This window comes from Carassius auratus, chromosome 16 (assembly GCF_003368295.1).
Source record: "Carassius auratus strain Wakin chromosome 16, ASM336829v1, whole genome shotgun sequence".
Taxonomy (NCBI): Eukaryota; Metazoa; Chordata; class Actinopteri; order Cypriniformes; family Cyprinidae; genus Carassius; species Carassius auratus.
The window spans coordinates 1621298-1648286 of NC_039258.1; the positions used below are offsets into that span (position 1 = coordinate 1621298).

At 35.2% G+C, this 26989-nt stretch overlaps 1 protein-coding gene across 2 annotated transcripts in view; it reads left to right on the forward strand.

The window, feature by feature from the left end:
* Nucleotides 1–26989, forward strand: part of LOC113115693 (CUB and sushi domain-containing protein 3) — a 236530-nt gene that overhangs the window by 198976 nt on the left and 10565 nt on the right. For both annotated transcript variants that reach the window (XM_026283241.1, XM_026283242.1), the window contains exons 57-62: nucleotides 3009–3191; nucleotides 4060–4236; nucleotides 6099–6278; nucleotides 15331–15504; nucleotides 25200–25373; nucleotides 25610–25683. In XM_026283241.1, the coding sequence (XP_026139026.1) occupies nucleotides 3009–3191; nucleotides 4060–4236; nucleotides 6099–6278; nucleotides 15331–15504; nucleotides 25200–25373; nucleotides 25610–25683 (962 nt within the window). The remainder of the gene's footprint in view (nucleotides 1–3008; nucleotides 3192–4059; nucleotides 4237–6098; nucleotides 6279–15330; nucleotides 15505–25199; nucleotides 25374–25609; nucleotides 25684–26989) is intronic.

Genomic DNA, 26989 nt, shown 5'->3' on the forward strand with positions numbered 1-26989 from the left:
AGTTGAGAATCACCTTTATACAAAGTTTAGTAAAAAAAATTGAAAACTAAAAATGTATTGGTGATTTAAAAAAATCTGTATTTCCATGCCTTTTCATTCATGTCTTTATATATATATATGTGTGTGTGTGTGTAATTTTTCATTTATTTTTTTCCAAAGAAATTGAGTCCTGATGTCCTCTACCAAGGACATAGCATAACTCATGATTTTTTTTTTATTTATTTATTTATTTTTTTACATTATTTTTAATGCTCTAAACAAAGCTCTAAAGAGATGGAAAAAAAAATTCCTTCAACTTTTTCTTGGTTCTTAAGAGGTTAAAATGTAATTTATTCCTGTGATCAAAGCTGAATTTTCAGCTTCATTACTCCAGTCTTCAGTGTCACATGATCCTTCAGAAATCCTTCAGATTTGGTGCTCAGGAAACATTAATAATCACGTATTATCGATGTTGAAAACAGTTGTTCTGTATAATATTTTGTGGAATATCAGTATACAAATCTTCACCATCACTTCACATCAATGTTATGTCCTAAAACAAGATAAATTTACTTTACTAAAAGATTTGAATGTACAGAAATTAGATTTCAGAGCTAAATTTTACTCTGTTTGTCACACAAATATCTTCAGAAGACATGAAATCGAAGACTTTTTTTTTACGCTGAACAAAATCTATTCACATTTATGAATAAATGGAGCAGTGTGAACATTCTTCAAAACATCTTCTTTTCTGTTTCATGGAAGAAATTAAGCCATGTGAGTTAGGAAAGACGTGAGAGCGCAGTTTTTTTTTGCTGAGCTATTCATTAGTTATGTATTCAGTGAACGCTTTTATCCAAAGTGACTTACAATAGAGGAACATAAGCAATTCATCACAGAGCCAGCAATATTTATAGTGTACAGGTTTATTAGAAAGCTAGAACACAAGCTGGGGCAGAGGTGAAATGCAAGAGAAAGTGGAAGATTTTCCAGTAATAAAAAGCTGTTGACATTGTTTTTGCTTTTCTATTGGCTGTCATAGTTCATTTCTCTACCTAATCGTACAAGGCAGGTGAGCAAAAAGATTGTGTAAGCTCAATCAAATAGTATTTTCATGCACAAAAAGTCCTCTTCTCAAATCTTGTGAAACAGCATGGTGAGTGACAGCTCAGAGAACAGGGGAAGTGTTCCTCTGAGATCCGTAACTGCTCTTTATCCGATCTGTGGCAGTTCTGCTCGCTGAAAAACTCCTCTGTGACCAAATGAAGCTCTCAACTGATCCGAGGGCAGCGCTGGTCCCGCTTACATTTATAATGTCTCCAATAAATCACTGAGCAGGTCTGTTTTGCTGTCAAGTTGTCTTTCACTAATCCATTTAATCCTAGTGCTCACATCTATGATCAAATTTGAGTTTAGAGTTTGAGTTTCGAAGGATGAGAAAAGGGTTGTTGGTGTATTTTACACTACAAATGACTGTCTAGATTTCATGGGGATGTTTTGACATTGCTGGTGTGACTAGTCACATGACCTGAAACCTTTATTTCCAGGTAACCCCACTGAAAGCATCTGAAATCTATGAGAACACAAAAACCATACAAACACACACGCATGTCTTTCTGTCTGTCTATCTGTCTGTCTGTCTGTCTGTGTCTATCTGTCTATCTATATATACACACACACACACACACACACACATGTTTGTTTTTGTGAAAAGTGGGTTCATCCCATAGGTGTAATGGTTTTTATACTGTACAAACTGTATATTCTATGGCCCTTCACCAACCCTACACCTAACCCTAACCCTCACAGGAAACTTAGTGCGTTTTTACTTTCTCAAAAAACTCATTTTGAAAAATGGGGACAAGGGTTATGTCCTCATAAGTCACCCTCTCCTTGTAATACCTGTGTCATACCCATCTCATTATTCAGAGTTGTGTCCTGATATGTCACAAAAACATGCCCATTTATGTTAAGATATTTTCAGTGGACAAAAGATAAAAAATACTGTTGTTTTGTTTTTTCATTTAAAAAATGTAACTTTTGCCTACATTTATCAGATCAAAAATAAAGTCAAACTGTAAAATTGTGAAATAATAATGATTAAAAAAAATACTTTCATAACTGTTTACTTTTTAAAAAAATTTTTCAAAAAGGTATATTATAATATTTATAGATTTAAGTTTTAAGAATTTTCAGCATCATTACTCCAGTCTTCAGTGTCACATAAAACTTCAGAAATCATTCTAATATGCTGAATTATTATGATCAATGTTGAAAACAGTAGTGCTGCTTCATTTCTTTATTTTTTTCAGCATTTATTGGAAGCTTTTGTATTGATATAAAAGTATTTACTGTCACTTTTGATCAGTTGAATGTGTCCTTGCTGAATAAAATAATTTCCTTAAAAAAAAACAGTATAATAATTATATTTTTGCCCTATCCAAACTCCAAAATACTTTATCTGAACATCCCTAAAACAAGATAAATGTACAAAAATGCAACATTTTGTAATATATTAAGACTTATCAGAAAAATATTATCAATTGATATTTTTTTTAATCCATTGGCAAATAAATAAATGTAAAGAAAAAACAGTAAGTTTCATGAAACTAGAAAAAAACTCTAATCAATATTTCATATCTTCTTATTTATTTAGCAAGTGTCACTATCTAATAAGCGAGATAGTGTATAGTCAGCTGGCTGTTATGGTGAAATGAACCCCATCTGGGTAATACAAGACCCCTCGGCTTTGAGTTTATGTTGTAATAATGGCTGACTAACTGTGTGTTATGTCTTACATATTGACCAAGTCTGCAGTTTCAGTCTCCCATGGGTTGCACATACTTCCAGCAACTACCTGTCAACTTTTCTTTTTTTTTCTTCTTCTTTTTTTTTGAGAATAAACTTGCTGTTGTTTCTATCCAAGTGGAAAACTACATGTGCTCGCTCAGCTGGAAAAATGAGAATGAAGTATACAGAATAGTATTTATAACACAGCATCTAGAATATATGTGCACTTGTCTCCGCAGGTGATAAAAGGGGTGCCTGTGGGGATCCGGGCACGCCGGCCCATGCCACCCGAGAGGAGGGCAGCTTTCAGCAGCACGCTAAAGTGCGCTTCACATGCAACACGGGTCACACGCTCTACGGCTCGGCAGAACGCATCTGCTTCCCCAACGGCACTTGGTCGGGCCGTCAGCCCACCTGCAAACGTAAGTAACTCCTTTAGGAGGCATGAATAATGCATGCGCACAGTGAGGAGCGGGTACACTGGGACACTGATATGCATCAAACCAGAAGTCTTTTCTCTCATTGAACATTTGAGCCGGCATCGCGGCATTCATGCGTTCTGTAATTCACGCAAAAGTTAAGCTTGCACCGGAGGCTTTTGAGGAAAGTGTTATTTCTGCTGCTTTTGCAGCTCTTTTAGTCTGACGCATTGTCCGTGTCATCTCGAGGGTGACAGGTTATTGCGGTCCAGCGCCATGCTGGGCCATAAAACAGATTTACAGATTGTTAGCGCGCAGGTCCCAGGAGGCGGAAATTTCTCAAGCTTGACTGTTTTTGCTACGCGGCTCTGGTCTAACAGCTTGTCTTGCATTAAATCCCATCATGCCCCCCTGTGATTTTCCAGGCCGAACAAACACCAACATCTCTTGCAGTTTAACCCGTGCGTGAGGGGGGAAATCTGAAAGAAGTCTAATACCTTTGCAAAAACATCCCAGTAAAACATATCAGGCTTTTCCAAATCAATCCAAATGAATTCAGAAAAATCAAGTTGTGCTTAATAAAGTACTACTACTTTGAATTAGATTTGGTAACACTTTAGTTGACTGCTAACTAGTTGCTTATTAGCATGCATATTACTAGCATATATTGGCTGTTTATTAGTGCTTATAAAGCACATATTAATGGCTTATTCTGCATGACCATATTTTAGTATTTTTCATTAACATATCTCCTATAATCGCAAGCATATTCATTTTTTAAAGGCTATCATGTTCATAAATTCCTGCATGAAGGCAATGACCGATCTGGAGGTGGGCTTCTCTACTAATGGGATTCTTTTTCCTGCAATAGCTGTTCAGTGCGGGAATCCTGGGACTCCGGCTAATGGGCACATTTTGCGTGTTCATGGCACCACCTTCTCTCACTCCATCGTCTACTCTTGCGTGGATGGATACCGGCTCTCAGGTTCTCCCTCCCGTCAGTGCCTGGCGAACGGTACCTGGTCTGGCAGCGAGCCCAACTGCACCCGTACGTACCCAAACTGTTGTCTTACATCCTGGAAAAACTCTAACATGTTGGCAGTGTTCGAGCTTTACGTCATCCGTTTTGTTTTTCCCCCCAACTGCGTTTTTCTATAAATGTTGGCATTGGAACAAAAAGAAAGACTTTCCGTAATAACTAGATGCCCATTTGTAATTAGCCCAACCATCTTATCATGCGGTTGTTGTTGCTCAGATGTGGACCCTGTTCACCTCGTGAGCAATCTCATTAATGGAGCCAGATTTATTACTGCCGCTGTCTAAGTAATAGTAGGATGAGATGACAGGCAGAATCAATCTCAAGCTGACGTATAATGCGAGATTGATGTCGGGGTAGTGGGAGAATAATGAGCGGGGGAGTGCTGCAGGACTGCGGTGAATTTCACATGACATTACTCAATGCTCTGATGAGATGCTCTTTGTTGATGTGACAAGAGAAACTGTGGATGTTAAAGGTGAAGTCACTTCAGAATGGCACAAATGATGAATGTAATTAAACAATCCCCCCGTCTGGCATTGATTAGTCAAACAGGAAGTCCCGCCCCAACTTACAAATTGTAGCCCATTACTGATTTCAAATGACATGATGGAAATCTAATCCATTACGTTACATATTTTATTCTGATTACTTTTAGATTACTTTTGACCTAACTTGATAGGTCACGTTGATTTGAATAGAATAATCTTGTAACATAAAACAAATACAAAGAATATTTATTTATTCTGCTACCAACAATGTGCAATGTATTATATATTACGTTGTCGTTACATTATGAAATAGACTATACTTTTTCAGTTTCCTGAGCGGTTTGTGAAGGGACTGCAGGGGGTTTGCAATTTGCCAATTAATTAAATCATAAAAATGCATTCATTTTTGAAAGCACTAATCATTGTTTAAATCATATAAAATGAATGATTCATAAATAATCTACTGCCGTTGTGTGAAAATGTAATCATGAAATCAGTAATCTGACTAGTATGAGCATTGTAAATGATATGGATGCACTATTGTTCAAATGTGTGGGGTCGGTATATTTTAAAATGGATTTTAAAAAGTCCCTTATGCTCACAAAAGCTGCATATTTGATCGGAAACAGGAATATCGTGAGAAATTGTTGCAATTCAAGATACCTATTTGAATATATTTCAAAATGCGATTTCCTCTTTAATGCAAAGTTGAATTTGCAGCAGTCTTCAGTGATCACACATGATCCTTCAGAAACAATTTCTTATTTATATTTACTGACACATTAAAATGGAAATTAATTGTATTTCTCATACTGTCCTTTCTGATCAATTTAATGCATCCTTAGTGCATATAGGTATTAATTTCTTTAAAAAAAAAAATCTTTCTGACCCCAAATCATGAAGGCGAGTTCCATGCTGAGGTTTAATCTTTAGTAAAAGTATTAGTAATAATCAAACGTTCTTGCAAACACCTCTAATGAATGTAACATATAAAATGATTGTTTACTAGTGAATATTATTGCAATGATAGTATTATTATGAATGCAATAAGGGGCTTGATGCTGCGAATATAAAGCTTTGACAGTCTAATTCTTGTTGAACTGAAGATGTTGTTCTGCACGACGACAAAATGTGCCATTTCTCAGCTGTAGTGTCTAACCCGAGGCTTGACCATTATACTCTCAGTGTGACAGGCAGAACTGTAGCAGAAGCATCCAGAATAATTGTTTGTTTAGTTTTAGTTCCCTGGGAGACCGTCTTGAATCCATAAACAGTTTAATGACCCTTCATATACGCTCACACAAATAATGGTGTCTCTGTTTCAAGACATATATTTCCATAACGCGCTTTCTTCCAAACGCTGTGGTTCTTCTGCTCTGATAGTGATCAGCTGTGGGGATCCGGGCATACCTGCCAGCGGCCTGAGGAGCGGCGAGGACTTCACCATCGGCCAGAACGTGACGTATTCCTGCCAGCCCGGCTTCCTGATGGAGAACGGGAGCTTCGTTATCCGTACCTGCACCCACAACGCCACCTGGAGCGGAACGTTTCCCACCTGCCAAGGTACAGAGTTCGAAGGCCTTTCTTTTTCTCCAGTTGTGATACTGAGACTTTTTGGTGGCTTGCCGAGGCATTGAGTGCCACAAACAAACAGATGTTGCTCTGTAGTTGCCAAGGTTTTTTGGATTGTATATGGGCCATTGTTTCTGAAGGAAAGCATCTGAGAGTAAGGGTTAACCGCAACCTTTTCTCACACGTCAGAGGAGGGTGAGAGAGAGAGGAGATTCATGAATATTTGACAGTGCCTCTCTCTGAGCGCCCTCTTGAAGGAACGCTCGTTGACTTCCCGTATCCTTCGATTAGTGAGACGATCTAAACTGGTGATGACCAGGATTGAGCACATGGTATCCGTGCTCAGGTAGGCGACAAATGAAATGGACGTGAATGTTATTAATATCAGGATTTTAGGTTCAGATTTATCAGTAAGTGTACCTTAGGTACTATAACAATTTCGTTGATTTTAGCTATTTTAACCCTTTTTTTTTTTTTTTTTTGCTATTTTTGACACTTTCCAAACCTTTTTGTATTTTTTTCCCGCCAAGAACACACTGTGGATAGCAAAAATCATGTCAATATATTTCAATTAATATAAAATAAATATGTAAATACTTCATCATTGTTATTAAAAACCATTAAAATCACTAAAATAATAAATTATCAAAACACCAAATAAATTTATAATTGCCTTTTGTATTTAATTTTAGCATTATATATTTTAGCATGTTCATTTTTAATATTTGTTTTATTATCCTTTGATTGATTTTTCATTTAAGACTGGTTTGTTTCATTTGCAGAGTTACGGTTGTTTTTAAGGGTTCAATTTCTTCTAGTTAGTGCATATTTGTTATTGTACAAAGTGATTAATAATAATAATAATAATAATAATTATTATTATTAATAAATATTTTTAAATAATTAAATTATTTAATATTTTTCTTTGCAGTATTTATTATTACAACAGCAATGGAATTAATAACATTTACTTATCCATTTATTTTAAAATCAATGCTGTGATTTGAAATGTCCAATAATTACATTTTCATTACATACATAATATTATTTTTATTACAACAACAGCAACTTTATTTATTTATCTATTTAGGCAAAATCATTTGGAGATTTGTATTTCTCACTTTTAAAAATTAGGACTATCAATGGAATAAATCAGTGCATCCCCTAAAGAATATATTTCTTTTTTTGTCTCAAATTTATCAAGGACCCCTAACCCCCTTCTTAGCAGTCACGCCAGGGTCCCTTTTATTGTACATTTAGTTGTTTATAACTATTGCGACACATGCAATGTGAAATATGTAGAATCATTACCAACCGTTCTCCCCTATTAAATTATGCTACTGTGTCATTTTAATACCTTTGTGTATTTCACAGGTCTTTCCATCACTGGAAGCCTTCCGCAGTATTCAGCATTGATTCACTCTTGGCTTTGCGTTAAGCGTCATTTCTGTCTGTTGCATTCTGCGCTTTCCTTTCAGCCATTATTTATGCTACCACATGCTCAAATCCATTTACAAATCACTAAGAGGAAACTTTCCTTCCTCCGGCGTTTATTAGCGCTAAAACACGATTGCTTGGAATAGTTGATTTTATTAATTTTTTTCCTAATTATAACATTAGTCCTTGATGGATATAAGCATAAATATCTAGAATCAATCTCATTTAGACCTGTTTTTCTCAACTCAACAGCTAGAAAAAGCTAGCTAAAGAAATCTGCATTGCGTACTGTACATGAAAATGCCGGCCATTAAAATTCTGAGAACAAACACAGAGAGCAAATTGCTCAGAGTGATCCTGCAGAGAAACATCAATGTAGAGTCCTAATAGGCCGTAATGTGAAGTCATTAGAAAGCCATTTCTCGGGCCCGGAATAGATGGATTGTAGCCAGTGAGTGATTTGTGGCGGGACGGACCCTCAGGCACGCCTCCCGTCAGTCGGCGGTGAAATCTGCCGCAAGGCATTTGTGCCCGAGGGCTCATCTCGCTCTAAGTTTCTCCTCCATTGCTCTTGGTTTCAGTGCAGCTGAAGACTGCCAGTGTCCAGTGACCTATCTCAGATTAGCATGCAAGTCTGTCACACATCAAGGAATTTTAAAAATGTGATTTCCAGGCCTGGAAAAGTCATAGAAATGACTATAAGGAATATAAATATGTCCAGTTGCTCTGCAGAGCCTTTGCTTAAATTCAATTTCAGGACAAATTGTTCACTTGGCCCTGAAGATAGAGAAATGCTTTAGGATCAAGGCTATAATTGTTATTATTAACTTTGTTAATTGAAATAAAATGTAGAAATATAAAAATTTTAAATATTGCATTGCCAAATAAACAAACAAAAAAAATTAAATCCTTTAAAGTAATATTGGATAGATGGATTGATGGATAAAAATAAGCCTATAAATAATACTAAAATAACACTGGATCAATGCAAGCTAAGGTCATCATTTGTGCCATTATGTTGATTAATGCAGAAATTATTTTGATTAGTTTTAATTACTTTAATTGGCTTACAATATTTGAAGACAAGTGCAAAGACAACATACACTTATATTCAAGATGCAATCTATAAAAACAGATTGTTTCCACTTGTTTTTAATTTGTTTATACTTGAAAGAAGTCCAAATACACTTGTATTGAAAATTCAGCACATTCTATTAAAAAATTAATTAATTTAAAAAAAATCCTTATGACTTATGTCTTGACTAGAAGTTGAAAAACTTTGAATTAAAAGTATTTTTTTTCTGTTACCATCACAAGACCTAAATGTTGTGTGTGTGCACATTATAATAGTATGGTTAAACTGATCAGTAACCTTGTCTAAGGTTACATCCAATCTTGCACCTGTTATCATGGTGTAATGCAGATAGAGTGCACAATGTTTTTTACCAAGAAGAAAGATGACGTAACGCCTTGTTTTCATGGAGGTGAACAGATGTGCTAAACCATTGCCTTGAAATTCCAATCATAAACTTGTCTCCGCTCTGTTAGTATTAAAGTATGTCTGCATACATTCTGCTGTTGAATATTCAGCCACCAGAAGCTGCCATGATTACTTCCATTTTAAGTGTTTAACTCTAAACATGCTCTTAAATAGATAAATAACAAAATAAAAATTTTCCATAATAGTCTGTAGTGCTATCGAATTATTAATCATGATTAATTGCATCTAAAATAAAAGTTTGTTTACTTAATATATGTGTAGTGTTTATATTTATTATGTATAGGCCTATATAAATACACATGCATACAGTATATATATTGAGAAAATGTTTATATGTATTTACATGTATATATTTATATTCATATAATTATTGTTTTTTATAAAATATATATTTAATATATAAACAAGAAGCTATTTTTCTTAAATATATACGTGTGTGTGTGTGTGTATTTATATATACATAATAAATATGCACAGTACACACACAGATATTATGTAAACAAAAACTTGTATTTTTTGCAATTAATCATTTGATAGCACTATAGTCATGCATTCATAATTATGCATCAAATGGTGTTAAACTTTGTAAAGCAGGTTCAAGGATAATGTTAAACAAATAAATAGTAATTCTTTCTGTAATATATTGGAATTCATCTACTAAGTTTCTGGCATGGAATAATAAATAACAAAAAACTTTGTATTTGGGGTGGGCTTCAGATTTGCCAGTTTGTGTCTTTACAAGGTATAAGCATGCAATTTAATCTCAAAATTCAGATTTTTTTTTTTTTTTGTTTAAATCATTTTGAGAAAATGAGAAAAAAGCCAGAATATTGAGATAAAATGTCCCAATTACCTTTTTTTTTCTGTAGTGGAAACACACAATTTAAAATGGTAAAAATAATATTAGAATAATATTAATACAGTGAACAACTAATCATGTTAAAACATAAAAAAAACTCTTGTTTTTCAACATGGGATATTTCAGTCTGCGTTTCTCTTTGTGTTTCCAGATGTTTGTTTTTGTAGACCTTCTACGTGTTAGTACATGGACTTTCATTGACAGTATTGAGCTCATTTTAAACGTGGGCTTATATCGGACCCTGTTATGTACTTTTGTGATGTGTTTACAGAGAAATTTTCAGACCAAAACTCTGGTCGATATTCTCCCAGAACAGTAAACAACACAACGGTAAGCAGTTGCTGGAGGGTGGCGGGGTTAAGGTTAGTTGGAAAAAGATCGGGAAGTCTTGTCAAAGCACCTTGGCCGAGAATAAAGGTGTTGTTTTGGAGGAAACGCTTTATACTTGGCAACACTGTTGTTCACCTCGGGTCAGCCGTGCAGATGAGCAGCAGTGACGTGCGGTTCTGTCATCACACTGAGCTACAGACGGCCTCAGGGACCCGCTTGAGCGATGGGCCTGTCTACGTGCAACACATGCTGAGCGACTGCAAAACGCACACAAACATGATGCAAAACATGGCCTGTAGAGCACACAGCTGCAAGAGACTGCTGCAGTTCAAGCCTTTTAGAGCTGGAGACAGGCTGGGAAACTCATGCCGTTGGTCCAGCCAGAACATGTTGACATTTTGGGTCGAGCAAACCATTAAAATGTAGCATCAGCCTCCAGCAAGACTGCAGATTACTGACACTGCAAATTGCATATTATTATTTATTTATTTTTATTTCATCTCTGCCATTTTAATGTAAGCAACATTTTAGGGTGTTTTTCTCATTGTGTTTATATGTGGGCTACTATTCAAAAACTTGGCATCTCTCAATTTAAATTTTATGCTATATTTTAGAATTCTGAAAATCCTTCTCAGATTTCTTCTTTGTGAGTTTACTTATGTTTATTTTTTTTATATACAATTTTAATTTTACATTTATTTATATATGACCCTGGACCACAAAACCAGTGATAATGGTCATTTTTTGAGTTTTATATATCAACTGAAAGCCAACCTATTTTAATGCTGAAATTTTTAATTTTTCATCAGCATTTTGCTCCCCTTCTTAACAGGTCTGATGATTCTGAAAAGCATGTATTGCATTGCACATGTTGCATAAGTTTTCCTATTTTTGGAAAATACATTTAGTCTTTTCCGTAGACAAAGGCATAGTATGTGTTCTGATGACTTTACATACTGTGCATGAATCATATGGACTGCTTTGTATTTCTCTGTACAGCCATGGTTACTCTGAATTGTTAGGTGTAATTATAACCGTTTCACATTTGTGTTGTTTTTTAATGCACTAAACATGACACTTCACTTTTAAAGCTGTTTGTATGAAGTATGTGTAATTATCTGTATGCATACAGTACAACACACTTAGTGTGTGTGTGGCATGTACTTAAAATATTTCACTAGATACCGACTATTAACTGAAGCATTTGATAACAACGCTTATTGAATGTGTTGCTTTAATAATTAAATTAGGTGCATGCATCTATTTAGTAGCAGTGGATTTAATATTCAACACCCTTCTGAGAGACATGAACACTTAGCATTTCAGTTTTTAACCTTGTTAGCTTCTATGTCTCATTAAACCCGACCCCTGAGCCATGAGATTCACACAAAATCGTCATCATCTTCTTCATCATGCTCATGTCTTCTTAAAGCGGTCTCCACACACCTTGAACAGCCGCTACGCTCATTTATTATACATTATACATCCTGCATCCTATATGTAAAGGCTTTCAATCATCCAGGTCACCTCCGCAGAAGGTGGCTGGGCTTGCTTTATCCCTTCTCTTTTGACTTTGATTGGGTCGGACAGCTCACCAAACTCTCCCGGCCCTGCCGCTGGAGTCTGGAGTCAGCTCACGGCTCTCTCCTAGCGCCTCATATTTACTGAAGCAGCAGCACTAAAAGTCACAGGCTTAGGGCCAGTGTGCTCTTCTGCGGAGGGATCTTCTGTCCTGCCTTCACACTTAATCTCCAAAGCTACGAGCAGCTCGCAGGACGTTTCCAACACCTCCAGATCAGCCAGGCAGCCGTGCAAGGCATATTTTCCTACTGAAGAGAATTGTATGAAGCACAAAGCTTACAGGAGCGCTTCGCCCAAAAACGAATTTTCATCATTTACTGGACCTCATGTCGCTCCAAACACAAATGTCTTTATTTTCTTCTGTGGAACCCAGGAGGAGGATTTTTGAAGGAAGTTCCATTTGAAGGAGCTGTCAATGTCCCAAAATTTCTGTAGAAGTAGCAGTGTTGCATATTTGGGAGATTTGTCACCCATGGTTCCTACAACTTTAAAAGATGGCGTTTTTTGTGGTTATTAAAACATACTGATTTACTGTATACATACTGTAGGTCTCATATATTATGTGTGATCTGATATGTGTGTGTGTGTGTGTGTGTGTGTGTGTGTATATATATATATATTATTTTTTTTTTTTTTTTTTTTTAATTATATATAATAAATATATGATTTTTTTTTAGGTGTGTTATAAAGATTTTCAACATATTGTGCTACAAAAATGTTCTATATATATATATATATATATATATATATATATATATATATATATATATATATATATATATATATATATATATATATATATATATATATATATAGGTTGGGGGTTCGATTCCTCGGGAACACATGATATGTAAAAATTGATAGCCTGAATGCACTGTAAGTCGCTTTGGATAAAAGCGTCTGCTAAATGCATTAATTTATAATTTATTTATTTATATATATATATAGAGAGAGAGAGAGAGAGAGAGAGATTTTTTTAAAGTATTTAAACACGCTGCAGAAATTGTCCATACAATGTAAACACTAGTCATATATACATATTTACCATATTTATAAGTGTGTGTATATATAGTGTCTACAGATAGTATATGTGATGTGTTACAGACTCTGAGGAGCACTTCACACAATCTCTGATCTGTCACTCTTGATTGAAGGAACTTTTCAAACACTTTTGGTGTGCAACTACATTTTGATGCAATAAATTAGCTCGCATATCTTGTATAATTAGGAAAGCAGATAGAATGTGACAGCTTATAGAAAAAAAGAAAACTTCCTAAACCTGTGAACTTTTTTCTTCATGTAAGGGTTTATAATGGTATGGGGTTAAGTAAATTTGTCATTTTGGTTTCAACTGTCCCTTTAACAAAAGCTGATGGCTATTCAGTGTGATGAACTAATAAACTCGCAAGTCTAATTTATTATTTTGCCTGGGTAGATTTACACATGAACAATAGGATCTTTACAGAGCAGCGCTGTGACTCCACACATCTTTTTAGAGGTTTTATTGGGACACTTGCTTTCCAAAACATCTCATCATTTATTCATACGCCGTCCAAACCCCAGCTGCTCCCCACCGACTGCTCTCCAACACTGTCAGAATATCAGTTTGTGAGTTTCCATCTGCTCCCCCCGCCTCCTTTTTTCAGCTCGAGATTTGCAATTTAAAACATCTTTTGATTGGCCCTGCAGACGTTTGCTGACTTCTGTTGATTTCGCCAATGCAGGAAAGTCCTGGCATGTTTTTTTTTTTTTTTTTTTTTTAAATAAACCTTCGCTTGGATTTAACACTCGATCCATATTTCCAAAGTCTCCTGAAAGTTCAAATAGAGATGATGCAACAGTTGCTGAGGTAAAAGCAGGTTTCAGACGATGACTCTCAATCATTTAGGTGGTTTCCAGCTAATGTTGTGTTTAACCAGCCTCTTCCACACCTCTTAACGCCTTGAAAATGAGCGAAAGTGCTGTAAAAACCCTGTTTTAGTCAACATTCATAAATAACACTTGAAGCTGCTGGAATGATCCTCAAAGACGTATTGAATACAGTGTTTGTGCTTTGTTATATGGTGTTGAAGTGGAACATAGTCCTTCAAGGTAGAAAAAAACCCTTACTTTCTTCAGCGAGACGCTTTCAAGACAAGTCTACAAAATATTAAAGCTTGGCCAGAGGGCAGTACAACCTCAAAATACAGATCAGGACTTCAGTGTCGGCTACACTCACACTACATGAGGAAGTTTGGTTGGATTTTTCTGTCTGTGATCGATGTGAAACGTGAATGGTGAATTGAATTTAGTTTGCAGTATTTATCACTATTTGGTTGGCATTGTTAGTGTGGAAACAGGTGGTAATATAAAGTCTTTGTTTTCTAGTGATCCTGACAGCAGGAATTAATTGTAGTCAGATCATTTGTGTGTGTGTGATGGGGGACAGCTAGCAACAAAATACTAACACTGTGGGACAATTCCAAATTAACATTCATTTGAACTCTCAAGTGTTTGACAGACTTTCAAATGTTTTAAAATCCAAACATCATGTTAATTTATTACATGAGGGTATTAAAGTTGCCGGTTTAATGAAGTGAATATGAATGAATCAAATTCCTGCTCAGTGGGAACAAATGAAGTCTAAATGTAGACACCATGATGAATGTGTGCTTGAGTGACCTGCATATGAAATATGATGTTGTTTTTGTGCAGTATTTATTAGATTAAGTTCATTTATTACTCTCTTGTGGAGATGTGTGTTTCGCCTGTAGTGGTTGTATATTATGGTTAGAAAGCCTAGGGAAACCGTCTTAAATGAGGGCATCTTTATGAATATTATTGCCTGTATTCTTTGTAATATCTGTTGGATAAACAAGTAAACTACAAATGAAACCACACTAGCACTTATTCAGACAAGAGTTTACTATAGGATCAAGGTAGATTTTAACTGAAAGAACGAGTATTTGGTTTCAAATAAGTTTTAAATAATTGTTTGTTTATTGTTACATTGTTTCCGTTTTGGTCTCCACAAAAATATTAAACACTGATCATAATAAGAAATGTTTCCTGAGCAGTTAATCAACACATCAGAATGATTTCTGAAGGATCATGTGAAACTGAAGACTGGAGTATTGAAATTACATTTTAAAAATATATTCACATGGAAATTTTTTAGACCAGATTGACCAAACAACCTTAATTGTGCGACCACGTTTGTGGCATTACCTAACTTGCACAACCCCTTTATTGAATCATCCTGTGAAACAACACGTGCGAATGAATGACACCGTCGCCAGGCTTTCATGCATTCCTAATGAACTCGGATGTCTCTCCATGTGTTTTTGTCTCTTCAGCGGTGACCTGCGCTCCTCCGCCCGGCGTGTCTAACGGTGAGGTGGAGGGCTCTGTGTTCGAGTGGGGCACCAGCGTGAGCTACCGCTGCCTGATGGGATACGAACTGTCCTTCCCTGCCATCCTCACGTGTGTCGGCAACGGCTCCTGGAGCGGAGAGGTTCCTCTGTGCCTGCGTGAGTGATGTTCTAAACCTATTCTGAACCTTTCTTTCTATTGTCCATTCAGTGAAAGTGAAAAGTTTTTGATTTACTCTTTTAGGCAACAAAAAGAACAACAACAACAACAAAAACTAAAAGCAGAGTTGAATTAAATTCAGTTAAGTCTTCTGAATTCATATATGTGAGGAAGAGACTGAAATGAACGTTTTTTTAAATCTAAAATCTCATCCGATGCCTGGCGTGATCATTGCAATCAATAGTTTTTGGCGCCAATGATATCAAACCTGTCAAAATGCATCTTAACCACAGATCTATAATCGAGACCTGGTACTAGCTTATGACATCGGTTAAAGCAAAAGCCACAGCATCACTATATTACTATTAGTATCATTTGGTTTTAATAAGAAAACATTTACCTAGCATGTCAGCATTTTCATACATGAAGCCTGTAAATAGTTATTTGTTTCTAACGGTGAATTTCCTCTGTTTGTTAAAATGGTGCATTCATATTCATTAGTGTACATCAAATCAGTAGGTGCACGAGACCCTCAATATATGTGAAAAAGTGCTTATTTTGAAATCTGAACAACAATCAATGCTTTGTAATGTATGCAAATTAATTTGCCTTATACAGTTATTCACTGTATTTGGTTGCTCTTTATTTTAAGGTGTCCTTGTTACAGTGTAATTATACATTTAAGTACTGAGTAATGTTAATTAACTGCATGTACTTACTACAGAATATGGTTAGGATTAGGGTTTGGTTTATGGTTACCTGCATGTAATTATGCATAATGTATTGTTATTATAATAGTAAGTACATGTCATGTGACTTGTAAATCTCTGACTTCCAAAGTCATTTTGGCCAACCTAATGTCAGCAAACCAGAATGTGCAGAGAGTGATTGTGATTGGCTGGTGTCTTGACTGCTCAAAAAGCATGAGTTACTCTCTTGAACATTTTTTAGCTGTTTACAGAGTCTGGGTCTGTCACAGCTATTATTTCTCCAGAATCTGTCAGGTGATAGGGACATTTTATGCATACTGATGCAAAAACTTACAGCATTTGTACATGAAGCAGAGAGATCTTGATACACTGAATGAGAACAGAGAGTTGTCAAATAAATATACTGTATATCCAGATATTATACTGCATAAGAAATAGATACTGATAAAATGAAAATGCACTGTCCCATTTCAAACAAGTAAACAAGTAAAACAAGTGCATTCCAAATTGTAGTGTCAAATGAAATAGTGCTATGAAAGCCAAACAAGCGTTACTATTCCTGGTGGATATTTACATACATTCTATCCTGTCATATATAAGAGAGTGTAAAAAGGCTGTCAAGGTTAACATGATAGTAATGCATTAACACAGTCTTTTTATTATTATTATTATTATTATTTACAAAAACCCTTAAAGCAGGTTCTATTTGACCAAAAGTTCAGGGTTTTCAGGTCCACGGTTGTCCTTGTCATACAATGTCAATATGTAATTTACCTGAAGAAAGTTATCCAGTGTTCACAGCTGTCCAGTGTCCATTATATTCCATGAAATGTAGCAAAGGCAATCTGTTACGTTTTTTATGGAGTAACGCATATTGTAAAGCCTTACTTTTAAAAGTAGCTATGTTTGTGGGTGTACTGTATGTGTGTGTTTGTACGAACTAACATAGCATATTATACATACAGTGCCCTCCATAAGCTGTGTCCTGTTGCATTACTTCTTCAGATATTAAAAGCAGGGAATGTCTTATCAGTTTTATCCAAAAGTCTTGCATTTGATGATGACACACACAAACCAGGATGAAGACGAGGAAGCCAACTCTGAAAGAAACACATGCAATTTGGATGCTAAAAGAAAAGAGGAAGTCAATTAGAACTATAGGAAAAACAAAGGGCATGGAGAAATCAAGAGTGTGGAAACTACCTGCGACATCAGCAACCAACGACCTGGGGTGCGTTTCCTGTACAACAACGTAACTCGCTGATTAACCCCCATAGTATGATGCATTGTTGTTGAAACGAACTAGCTAGTTACGACTGTTTCCCGAACATCTCTGTCATTTGAACCACATTAGTTCAACAACATAGGGCCATTGTTAATGACGTCACACGCATGTGGTGGAGGAATAACTTCTGCTATTTAACCGGTCAGACGTCTCTAAGATGCTGCTGTATTGAACATGGCACCTATTATTTTTTGTTCCCTGTCATTTTGCTTGTTTGGTTCATCGCAGGTTGCCTATTATGTCATACTCTAGGGTTCCCTTAGGTATTTGTGCACATGCACACAGAAAAAAAGAAATGGTGCTTTTAGAGGACGCGCAAACATACACAGATTAAAATTTATTTATATTTAGATAGAATGTAATGCATAGATTCCACTACATTTTAAATTGCTTACTGTGCCCAAGAGCTTATTTATTTAAGCCCATATCCATTGCTAGCAAGAAACTATGCTTCTAACCACAGGTCGAGAGCTGTAGTTCCTACCACCTAAGTTTGCAACGCTGTTTGCGAATGTTGGTTTGAGATATGGTTTTGGGAATCACAGAATCGTTGAACTATGTTGGTAACGACGGAACTTGCAACCATAGTTGGCTAACGATGCTTTTGGGAAACGCACCCCTGATCGACTGAGGAAAAACAGCAGTATTTGGTGTCAGCCAAATCATAAAAACTGTGAAAATGAACCCTAAAAACAACCTCCAGAAAGCTTGGGTGATGCTCAGTCAATCTACAGTCTACAGGAGAATTTTAAACCGAATTACAGAAGCTACACAGCAAGATGCAACCTCTGATCAGCACCAAAAATAGAAAGGCGAGATTCTTCACAAATGTGAGCCAGTAGGGTTTTGGAACGGAGTTGATGGAGCGATGAGACAAAGATGAACCTTTGTCGAAGTGATTGGAAAGCAAAAGTGTAGAGAAAAAAGGGAACTGCAAATGATCCTTAGCATACATCCTCATCTGTAAAGCTTGGTGGAGGTGGTGTCATGGCATGGGCACGCATGGCTGTCTCTAGAACCGGACCTCTTCATTTTAATAATGACTTAATGTATGATGGCAGTAGCAGAATGAATTTGGAAAGGTACAAAATCATCTTGGCTACCAATATTCAAGAAAATGCCACCAAACCCATTAAAAAGCACTTCATATTCAATCAGTACAATGAGCCAACACACCCTCCAGTTCAGTCAAGGACTTTATCAGGGCAAAGAAATGTAAAGTCTTAGATTGCCCAAATCAATCTCCAGATTTAAATCCGATTGAACATTAATTTCACCAGCTGAAGAGCAGACTAAAGTCAGAAACTCCCTAAAACAAGCAATAGCTGGAATTGGCTGCATTAAAGGCTGGGGAAAGCATTTCAAAGCAGAAGACCAAGAGTCCGGTGATGTCTATGGGACTCACTGCTCGAACTAAATATTAGCTTTTAGTCTTTTACATCTGCCTTAAATTCAACTGTTCCAATACTTGTGCCCTCATCAAATAGTGGGATGAACTCTAAAAGTGCTGTCCTTTTTATTTGGTAAAATGTGTCGAAAGATCTAATAATAAAATGTGACATTCTGTAGTTTTGTCGCATATTAATATTTGAATCATATTTGCAAATGTCTTGACTCCACGGCAGAGAAAGCAATTTTGTCTTTACTGTTCCAATACTTATGGAGGGCACTGTATGTCAAAAACAATATAAAACGATCTGTATAAAACTCATTTGCAGCAGGAATTGGCAAGAGTCAGGAATCTGAAATATTTAGAATTTTGTTCAACTGTTTTGCAAGCCAGATGCAAATGAGGTATGAAATGAGATGAAAAGAAGCATTTTTACCAGCACAAAGGTACACGCTGAATAACCTTGATACCAGCATGCTTATCAGCTTTTATTTGTCAGAGCTTTTTGCACAATCCTGTCGTTCATAAATGCAAACGGGCTTGCTTTTTATCATCCATAACCAACAATCCTCTATGATCCATAAAGAAAAGCAATCTCCTCCTAAACAGCACAGTGTCAGAAGGGAGAGAGTGTAATTAGCATTTCATTTTCTGATGACTTCATGGCATTTCACCCCATTCAGATGGCAGATATCTATACGTTAACGCTTTCATTACATTCACAATCAATGGCATGCAGCACAAGTCTCTTGCTTAATCCCAGTTTCATAAAGTTTTTGTGGAATTCTAGCAAAAATGCTGGTTTATGCTCATTAATTTCTTCCTCATTACAAGCCACAAACTTTCAAAATGTGCTTTGGAAGATAGTACTTTTTATCATTTTTTTCGCTTGAATGAATTCTTTGTCAAACAGTTAGATTTCTCCAGCTGGGTCCCGTTTAACTCTGCATGTTTCATTCCCATATAATGGCGAAGTATCTGCGTTTGCCGTTCAACAGCAACCTTTAAGAAGGTGTTTAAACGTGCCCAGTGCACAGGCCGTAGATAAGGTGCCAGAAATTCCAGATTGTCACTTTTTAGTGCTGATAAGGCATAAATCGTAACTCATTCTTTCAGGACTCTGCCAGCGCTACAAGATTAGAGCCGCGCTAATTCGCGCTTCGAAGCACACAGATCATAGACAAATGGCAGCTCAGAAATTAAAGCCTCGTCTCATAGATCCAGCTCAACTCCGTGTGGAAATTTACATGAATATGGTATAGAATAATAACTAGAACTCTTTTTTTCTTCATTTTTTTTTTTAATAAATGACAAGTGAAATGAGGTGCAGAAAATGTTGGTTGTTGAACTGAGGTGGTCAAAGTAAATATTAGATTTTATTTTAAAGGCTTATCATTTTTAGGACTAAAACATTTGTGCATTAAATAAACATTTATTTTCATATTTATAAAAATGTAATAAAAATGTATTAAATAATATCAACAACAATAATCATCATCATCATAGGTTATTTAGTGACAAAATGTTGATTTGTTCTTATTTGTAAAAAAAAAAAAATAATAAAATGTATTCCTTAAAAAAAATATATATACTTTTTTTTGTAAATATATTTTTTTATTCATCCCTCAGTGATTTCTGAAGGATCATGTGACACTGAAATCTGGAGTAATGTTGCTGAAAAATCAGCATTGCATTGCAGAAATAAATGTTGTTTTAAAATATATTAAAATAGATGTTTTCCCAAAATACTCATGCATGGTTAATTTTTATAGTTTATAATTTATATTACATACATGATCTAACAGCAACCCAAAAATGTGGAATTTGTACTTTTAATGTGTAGCAACAAATTTAGTTGTGTAAAAAGTGTACTGTATTCATGGAAAGTGCTGAATATGAAAGCATGGAATCTCCCCATCCGAAGACTGAATGGCTATATTTAATCAGGTTAACGCGGTTAGCACACTGTCAGTACGTTTACCCATCTGCACCGAGCTGCGGTGTGAAATTCAGATTTACTTTTTGTTGTGTGCTGTTTGTTGCTTCTCCAAATCATTGTATTATTCATCAAGGATCTTTTTTTTTCCTGACACGGAGCCTGACTGGGTCCTCCAGTTCTGATTATTATGCATAACTTGCTCTAGCCTAGAGCTGTTGAAATTATTTTTTTCTGTGAAAGAAAAAACCCAGCAGTCAGATGAGAATGGTCGGTGTGCACTGTAAAAACATCTCTGATTCCATTGTCGCGCTGCCACATTTGGCCTGCGAGAACTGTCATTGCATGTGGAATATATAATGCTATAAAGTGTTTATGTGTTGTGAATATTTGCATCGTTATCTATCATTGGCCTGTCACACTTTATATGCAAAGAATAGACTCAGTAACGGTACAAAATACATTAAATCAATATGCATGTGTTTGTTTTATCTTTCTTTAAAATAAATCTTTTTTGCTTTATTATTTTATTATATTTGACATCCATTGCCAGTTTTGCCTCCAATAATATTAGATCAGCAGTAGTAGTGGTCAACTGAATTGTTTTTCAATAACCAATGCTCATATCAAGACTGCAGAGTCTCAAATATGTTTCATACAGTCAATTTAAATGGGAAATAGTTTAATAATTATTTTATTTTTGTTTATTACTACCACACACATTTGGTAACTTATTTATTTATATATATGTGTGTGTGTGTGTGTGTGTGTGTGTGTGTGTGTGTATATATATGTGTATATATATATGTGTATATATATATATATATATATATATATATATATATATATATATATATATATATATATATATATATATATATATATATATACACAGTAGTTTATTTACTTTTACTATTTTAATTTACATAAAAAAAGTATGTATTTATTTTATTTTATTTTATAACGCACAAAGCAATCTATACTGGCTATGTATTTATTTGATTGTTGTGGTATTTTTCATTTATTTATTTGGCTTCATTTTACACACTTTTTGTTTATTTTGTTTTACTATTTTATTTACATTTTATTTACTTGATTTTATTTTATTACATAAAACAATCATTCATTCATTCATTTGGCTGTATATTATTTTATTTTTATTTATTTGACTTAATTTTTCTTTATTTTACTTTATTTTTTACTTTATTTTGCATTCTCAGTCTTGACAAGTGTTTTGTTTTTATTATTTGTTTTTACGTTTGTTTATTATTTATCTTTTGTACAACACTTTGCTCTATACATTATGGGTTTGAAAGCAATTCAGAAATAAAATTTTATTTGTCTATATTATACTTTGTTTTACTATTACTACTACTAACAACAAAAACAACAACAAAAAACTGTAATGCAAAGACATTCTGATGTTTTTAAGTGCAGCAAGTGTCCAAATACTCAAAAATAAGTGAGTATTAATCATCAAAATCACGTGTTTGATTGTGGATAGCGCTTGTGAGAGCAGATACCTTGGCAGTTCTCCTTCAGGTACCTTGCGTAAAATGCAACATCGCGATCTCGTTTTATCACAGCAGACTGCAACCGCTTTTTGTGTCAAAGCACTGCCAAGAAAGGCTGATCCCCGCGGCCACAGAAAGACTGATCTTCCGTTTAACTGCACTGGCGGCTGATGGCCATCGGAGTTGACATGCATTAAATACCATGTAGATGCTGTGCAATGCAAGAGCTCATCTCGTCTCTGCGGTGGACAGAGTCCGTGTGGTCACACTTTCTCATCCCATCCTGTGAATTATACATCACAGAGCGTGTCAGCCGTCGTGCCCCCTTTGGCCTTCCACTTCATTTTTAAAGAGGGATAATTACTCTGATTTACATTCAGGTGAGCCAACCTCTGCACTCGTGGGGCCGTGAAATTCGCCTCTCGACTTCTGATCTTTAAATACCATGAAGCCTGCAGAGCTCTGCTGCAATTTATATGTCAAACACCTTCGCCCCACTGAAATCATGACATATCAAATGTGGAAATAGGTTTAATTTTTTGGTCTGTCAGTCTTAAGCGCTCTCAAAGCTGTTTTTCGTTCTTCTTGGATGACGAAAGCATTGCTCTCTAGCTATTTACCTTTAATTTATAGTGTATTGCAGCTGGATAATGGAAGTGTATGTGTATGTGTGGTGTGTATGTGCAAAAAAATGCACTGGAAAATGCTTTTCAAAGTGTAAAAATAAAACCCATTTTTCAAATCATACGCTGAGATTTCCTCCAGAACTTTAAGACCTGCCTGGTTAATAATTAACTCTGTGTTGAATTCGCACCGGAATGTATTTTTAAGCAGTATATTTCTGCTGCTATGTCCGGCTTCACCTCAGGAGTTTGTTTTGAGGGTCAGGTCGGGTTATGCACAGATAAATCATTCAGAAAACAAGGCTATCAGACCAGATTTTCCTTGAAAGCGGTTGAGCTGGGATCGGCCGTGTAACTGTAGGTTTCAGAAGCAGAAACAGAATCCTGGTTATCAAATGTTTTTTAGATGCATTAAACCTAAAATGGCTTATTAAAGTTAAAACTAAATCAATATTGATCCTGTCTCATTTCTTGAAGGTGAGATGCCCTCTTTATCTTAGTTTAATGTGTAGATGAGTGTTATTTTAGTTTTATTTTCAGGGTCATAGCTGGGGTTTGTGGGGGCCCCGGGGCAGGTTGGACCCGTAGGCTCTGTTTGAAATTGTGTATTAACATATAAAGGTTAAAGTTTTGTTTTTTTTCTTTTTAAGTTTGTTGGTGTCCAAGAACAGAAACAAAATAATCAAGTGTAAATTACAAGTCTTTGTGCGTGGTCTGTGAGAGGCTGCTCTCTGTGTGCACACTGAACACTAGATTACGTTCTTTAGATTCTTGTGCTTGAATGCTTTAAACTCTTTTGAATGTTTAAATTGACACGATAAGCTAAACTGGATGATAAGGTGGCTCTTCGACTGTCCTGAGAGTCGTTTTTTGGATGGCCTCTGCCAGTCATTTGAATCTGGGCCCCTCCACATCCGCGGGCCCCTAAAATCATCACCACCTTTCATGCCACTAGCAACGTCCCTGATTATTTATAACTATCAGTTTATATTTTAGAATTAGCTTTCATTTTTGTATTTTCAGTCCAATTTAGATTTTTTTTTTTACTTGTTTTAATTAGTTGTCAGTGCCAGTTTTCACATTTTTTCATTTAGTATTTTATTTTATTTTACCAAAAATATTTAATAGTTTGTTTATGGTAAAAATAAAACTGGCAGAGACAACTACAGTATTTGCAGTGAGTGCTTAACTTAAACTTACTTAGTTAGTTGCCAAGAAATATTTTGACTTATTTTAGTTAATTGCTGAGGCAACATTTCTCATTTTCATTTAGTTAACATTTTCATTTATTTATTTATTTATTTATTTATTTATTTATTTATTTATTTATTTATTTATATTTTTATTTTATGTTATTTTAATTTTATTTTATTTTATTTATTTATTTATTTATTTATTTAGTTAGTTAGTTATTTATTTATATTTTTATTTTATTTTATTTTATTTTATTTATTTATTTATCTATTTATTTATTTATTTATTTTTTATTTTTTATTTATTTATTTATTTTTTTATATAGCTTTAGTGTAGGTTAAATATAACCCCGGTAGGGAACAACTGGAAGATTTATTTGAACTTAGTTATCTGCCAGGGTGAAATAGGCCACTGCCTCCAATCTGAAACACAGACAAACAAGTTTAATGATCTAAATAAAATCATCACTGTATTGTTTGCTATTGTGATTGCTGAATGAATGCACTTACTCAACTGCTTTTGTTTAAATCGAGATATTGCCTATTGCAATTTCGAATTCGTGGAATTAATAGGAATTTCACTTTTAAAATATCTTTTGTTTGTTTCAGCTGTTTTTGTAATGAAGACAGAGAGATTGCATAAGACATGGTATTAATTTAGATAATAAAGAGCCTAAACTTAAATGTACATTTGAGTGAGACTTCAATGGCTACCATAATTAATACTGATGTGCAGTTAATTAATAATAATCTTATTGCTAAAATGTAATTTTTCATTGACTAAAGCTAGACTAAAATGCCTTCGATTTTCTTAGACTAAAACTTGACTAAAGTGTTGAGACTTTTATTCGACTAAAACGAAATAGGATACAGTAAGGTTGACTAAATATGATAAAAACTTACTAACAAGGACATTTTAACATAAGACTCAGACTAAGTTTGATAATAGCTCACAAAATAAACACTGAGTCGATGTATGTATAAAAAAAAAAAATATTTTTAAAGGCTACTAATGGCAACTTTCATATGAACTATCTTGACAGCCAAGTTCTGCGGTGACCCCGGCATCCCTCCGCACGTCAGACGCGAGGGTCAGAGCTTCATCTTCAAAGCCGAGGTCACGTACAGCTGCAGCGCCCCCTATGTGCTGGTGGGCTCCTCGACACGCACCTGTCAAGCAGACGGCACGTGGAGCGGGACGCAGCCGCGCTGCATAGGTACACCATCCTCTGTTCTCAAAAGAACTTTTCAACCTCATCAGCCAACGCTGCTAAACCTGTAATGACCGTAATATCCACTCCAGCTTTGATCTATGATGAAAATGTGAACATTATGACCCGCTGTTACGGGTCACTGCCATTACATCAAGCACTACATCTACTTTTCCTAATTCAATTATGAAGATAACAGTAGTGGAGCAGATAATGACTGTGTCATTCTGCTTTTTCCACAGAACCGACTCGGACGACGTGTGAAAATCCTGGCACTCCGGAGTACGGCTCTCTGAACAGCAGTCTGGGCTTTAAGGTAAGAAGGAGTTGAGCTGCGAGCGATGCTCTCGGACTATCTAGGACTCTCGTATCAAAGCCATTATGATGAGAATAAGTTCAAAAGGCCCATTTCTGTCAGTTGTAGGCCGCTTTTATCTTTAAGTGCAAAAACGGCCTTTTCAGTTGGCACAATGTGACTTTTGATGTGCTTATTAAGAATTGAAAATCATATTTTCCATCATTGCTGAGACAAAAGGAGATCCGCTCGCCCAGTGACAGTATGATCCAAAGGCGTTAATGCCACTTCAGAGAGACGTTTCAGAGAGACCCTTCATTTGAGTATGTGTCAAATCGGGAGTCTGGCGAGGTATTGCCATCTTTCCGCGCTGCCCTGTCTTTATAAGCACAATTGATTTATTGTCAAGTTGATTCAGTCAAATGCCGTTTGAAGAGCCCTAGGCAGTTTCAGCATGTGCGACTGTCTCTCGCCTTCAGCTCTTATTGTCTGGGGAGAGTTTACTCTTCAAACAATCACTATATCTGCCCAAACGCCTCTGTCCATGCTTAAATGGCTCTTCAGACTCCACCATTTCTTCCTCAGAGGGGCAAGAGAAATGAAAAATGTATTGGGCGCTTTAATATGACAACTTTGCCTGATATAATGTCATATTGGAAGTAAAAGTGGTCAAATGAATTGGGTTTTTCAGCAGAGACAGCATTGATTGACGTGTGATACAGTCAGTTTGTGTAAAACATACTTTATAATTGTGTGTGTGTAATTTAGTTTTAACTTTATTTTATTTTATATCATATTTTATTTTATTCTTTCTACAAAAAATTATCAGTGCTGGTACAGGTGTTGCTTTTATTTTATTTTATTTTATTTTATTACAAAACATTCTTATTGTTGGCACAATAAAAATGTTATTTTATTATTTTATTTTATATTACTTTTTATTATTAAATTTTAACTCCAGAACATTTATCAGTATTGGTTGCTATTGTCTTTGTTTGAAAAAAAATATGTATATATAATAAAAAAATTTACAACCATAAAACATTGTGAACTTAACGTTACAAATTTACTGTGGCAATAATTATATTTTATTTTGCTATATTTTATTGCAACTATAAAACATTCTTAAAAGTGGCAGATTTATTTTTTACATTTTGCTTTATTTATTTATTTATTTATTTATTTATTTATTTATTTATTTTATTTTTTAACTACCTCAAAGCATAGTACAAAGTTTCTGTTGCCAATTAGTAATTATTATTATTTATTATTATTATTTATAGTATTATTATTATTTAATTAAGTCTGGGCATTTTCCCATGGAGAT